This window comes from Trachymyrmex septentrionalis, unplaced genomic scaffold (assembly GCF_001594115.1).
Source record: "Trachymyrmex septentrionalis isolate Tsep2-gDNA-1 unplaced genomic scaffold, Tsep1.0 scaffold91, whole genome shotgun sequence".
Lineage (NCBI taxonomy): Eukaryota > Metazoa > Arthropoda > Insecta > Hymenoptera > Formicidae > Trachymyrmex > Trachymyrmex septentrionalis.
Window position 1 is genome coordinate 591605 of NW_017306102.1, and position 3630 is coordinate 595234.

Here is a 3630-nt window from a genome sequence, read left to right on the forward strand (position 1 = left end):
CATATTCGATGAGATTTGATATGAATTCAACGGTGTGATTGACCGTAACAGAAACGTGGGCATAACTAGCACGCTCAAAAAACTATGTAACAGTGTCATCCGACAGAAGCGTGATTCTGCGGAATGCCAGCTGGGATGTGCAGACTACTGCGGCCGGATACTTTAATTTCTGTGTACCGCTCTACGTACTGCTGGGATTTTGTGAAGATTACAAACGTGTGTTGATCAACGCTCGTCACGAATTGATTTTAATACGAACGTACAACGACAACAATTGTCTAATCCGCAGATAGAGCCGAATTATTCAAAGTACATTAGCGAATGCCGCACGTGCTATTGAGCGAGATAAATAAGCTGTCGATGCTGCGCGCTTTGGAGAGCGGACGATATCTGAGCATGACTTTTTGCTCATGGGATCTGTACGAATTTCCGCTCTTGCAGAGCATAACCAAGCATTTGTGGGCCAAGACGGCTACTCAGCTCGAGAAACCGCGCTACATCATTTTCGCTATGCAAACAGGTCGAAAAAATGTCATGTACGAGAATATAAGTCGATTCGACGACTGCAAATTAACCAATGTGAAACTCTACCTGAATTCGGAATGTTATCCGTATGATGACTTTAATTTGGATTTTGATAAAAATAGATGTACGATTCTGTACGACTTATACGCGCGTTTCTGCAAGGACTACTACGGATACGAGTATCTCGAGCCAAGTCTCACCTTTACAACTTATTTACGTAATGGTCCGTTCGTGATCATCGATTGCTTTCGAGAGAACGAATCGGTCCAGAGTGGCATCGTAGATGTGCGATTAGACTTCGAATGTAAGGAGAAGATGTCCGCAAATATAAGAGCCTATTGTCTCATCATACACGATCGTGTAATTCAGTATAATCCATTGACCAACGTTGTGCGCATAATCACCTAAGTGCACCTCCGATACGATATAAAATTTATGATACGCCGCAATTGAACGCAGTCTTCTCGACAACATGTCCGTTCGTGGATGTGCAACGATTCATCGTTAACAAGAAATTTGTTATGAAGGAAGTGGCAGTGTTGAAACTGGGGACCATTCTCACGCATTACATTTTTACGAATCCCATGCAATGGAAATTTTTGACAACATCCGACAGGTCTTACGCTTCCTGGTTATAAATGTATAAACGTATAAACGTATAAACGTATGTACGAGTATAAACGTACGTATAAACGTATGTATAAACATACGTATGTATGAACGTATGTATAAACGTATGTATGAACGTATGCATAAATGTATGTATGTATGAACGTATGATAACATATGTATGAACGTACGTATGTATAAACGTACGTATTAACGTATGTATGAACGTACGTATAACATATGTATGAACGTATGTATAAGCTTGTGACAAAAAAAATACGTAGAAACACGTGATAAAACGCAACACATTTGAAATTCTTGGAAAAAGGGGGAATTTGCCTCTCTTCTTCGATTCCAGAAGTATTATCATATGCGTCACAATTTACGCGGATGCAATCAGTCTTTCAGTACCCATTTGTACGAACCGTTAAAAAAAATGTACTTCACCAAAGAGAGCAGCGCATCGTACGACATGAAGAAGGAATATAAGAATGTAAGTTTCAACGTTCTATATACAAAAGAAACGTTTTTTAACATTATGTATGTATACAGTCCGGAGCATTGTGTGATGCGTTTACTGAGCAGACGTTACGAATTTGACGAATACAGATTACAAATTTTTAGAAATTGAAATCAACGTTGATTCACCGAGTGGAAATCGTGTTGGAAGATTATCGCGGACACGAACTGTCGCTGTCTCTCGAAACCTGGAAGAGTCTCTACGAGCAGCGATGGAATATTTACAAGATGCTTCGAAACAAATACGAGAACAATTTTATAAGTGTAGGACTGCTAACGGTCAGAGTTTGTACGCTGAATAATGCTACGCTCGTATGTCTCGATTCTTCGTCCGTACGCATTACGATGACCGAAACGACGCTACTCCGTATGTTTGACTTTGATGCGGGTGCATCGATGTAACGTTCGAACGATTAGCCCGACTCGTCGATACGGTTTGATGCAAAGTATACGCAATTCTCCAATATCACGTCTGAAAACGTTATACGCGACAGCGATTTCTTCAATAGACGTCAGCTCATCGATTGCGAGCTATTAGCTTTAGTTTTTAATAGGTATGAGAAAAAATCAGTATAATAAGATGTGAATAAAAAATTTTTTGTTCGCATTACTACATATGTATTTTCTTTTACTCCCCATCCTATACCTCGCGTTAGTAAAAACCATGTTGAAAAAACTGCGTCATAAAAAAAAGACTTTTACTTTATTGATTCATTTCTTCCGTTCTTTCTTCATTCATATCACGTTACACGCTCCGATATCGTCGCGCTCTCTTTCCCTAGCATGAGCCCTTATTACTATGCATTTTTTTTGTGACATCTAGATTTCTATAATCTGTTCCCCCCCTCCCTGCTCCTACGAGTACCCCGCGTATATATATATATAATACTCGTATATGTTACAATATAATTGACAATAATACATTACGATAATTATAATGAACAATAACTTTCGATATTAGAGAGTTTTTGCAATACTGTTAATCCAGATGCGGTGAACATTAAGGATATCGATCAAGTACAATAAATTTTTCTCTAGAGCAAAAACATGAAAAGTGAAAAAGTTTATGTATGTATGCCTGTACATACATACAAAAAGTTTTTACTTTTCACATTTTTGTCGTAAGGAAAAAGATCGATGACTATGGACACGTTACATTCTTCTTAGCAACTATTTAAGAAAAGGATAACGTGACTTTAGCGAATTCACGTTATTGAAGAAACTCTATTATTATCTTTGCAGCTTTATTATTGATGCATCTTTTAAGTGCATTTTCCAGGTTTATTCCACTAAAAAATAATACAAACTAATAATCAAATATATGACGCGGTAAAGTAAAATTCTATATTAAAATAATAAAATTGAAAATCTCAATTGGACTCTCACTACTTAAAATAATAACAATACCAATTTAAGACTAATAAGAGTCGACACAGGACGAGGGGGGAGATGCGTTTTAATGTGGAATGATGACATAACTCCAATAACTTCGTGATGTCTTCTTTATTCAATATGCCTTCTTTATTCACATGTTGAATGAAGAAGACATCACGGAGTTATTGGAGTTAAATCATCATTCAACATTAAAATTATTACTCTTATTGGCCTTAAATTGGTATTGTTATTATTCTATATTTAAAGATATTATATTCTGTAGCACATAAGCGTGGTCAATAGCTCTTTGAAGGAAAACCGAATGTATCATGGTAATAATAAAGTAATATTTTAAGAGTACATTACATCCTGTAAAATGTATTTACTTATTAATATGATGTACGAGGTCTGTTCAAAAAGTATCGCGAATTTTGTGTTTTTTCAAAAATTATTTATTTATTCATGAATATCTATTTTGTCCCCTTCAAAGTAATCCCCATCAGATATTATACACTTGTGCCAACGTTTTTTCCAATCCTCGAAGCACTTCAAAAAATTATTTTTTGTGATCTTGTTCAGCTCCTCCTTCGATGCCGTCTTTAT

General features: G+C 36.5%; 1 protein-coding gene across 1 annotated transcript; it reads left to right on the forward strand.

The window, feature by feature from the left end:
• The first annotated feature begins 321 nt into the window (after positions 1-321).
• On the forward strand, positions 322-933 carry LOC108756031. The gene has a single exon (XM_018499573.1). It carries the CDS (start codon positions 322-324, stop codon positions 931-933), a length of 612 nt encoding a protein of 203 aa, XP_018355075.1.
• Positions 934-3630: the final 2697 nt, after the last annotated feature.

Coding starts and splice junctions, on each gene's coding strand:
- LOC108756031 (XM_018499573.1), top strand. CDS start 322: ATGCCGCACGTGCTATTGAGCGAGATAAATAAGCTGTCGATGCTGCGC.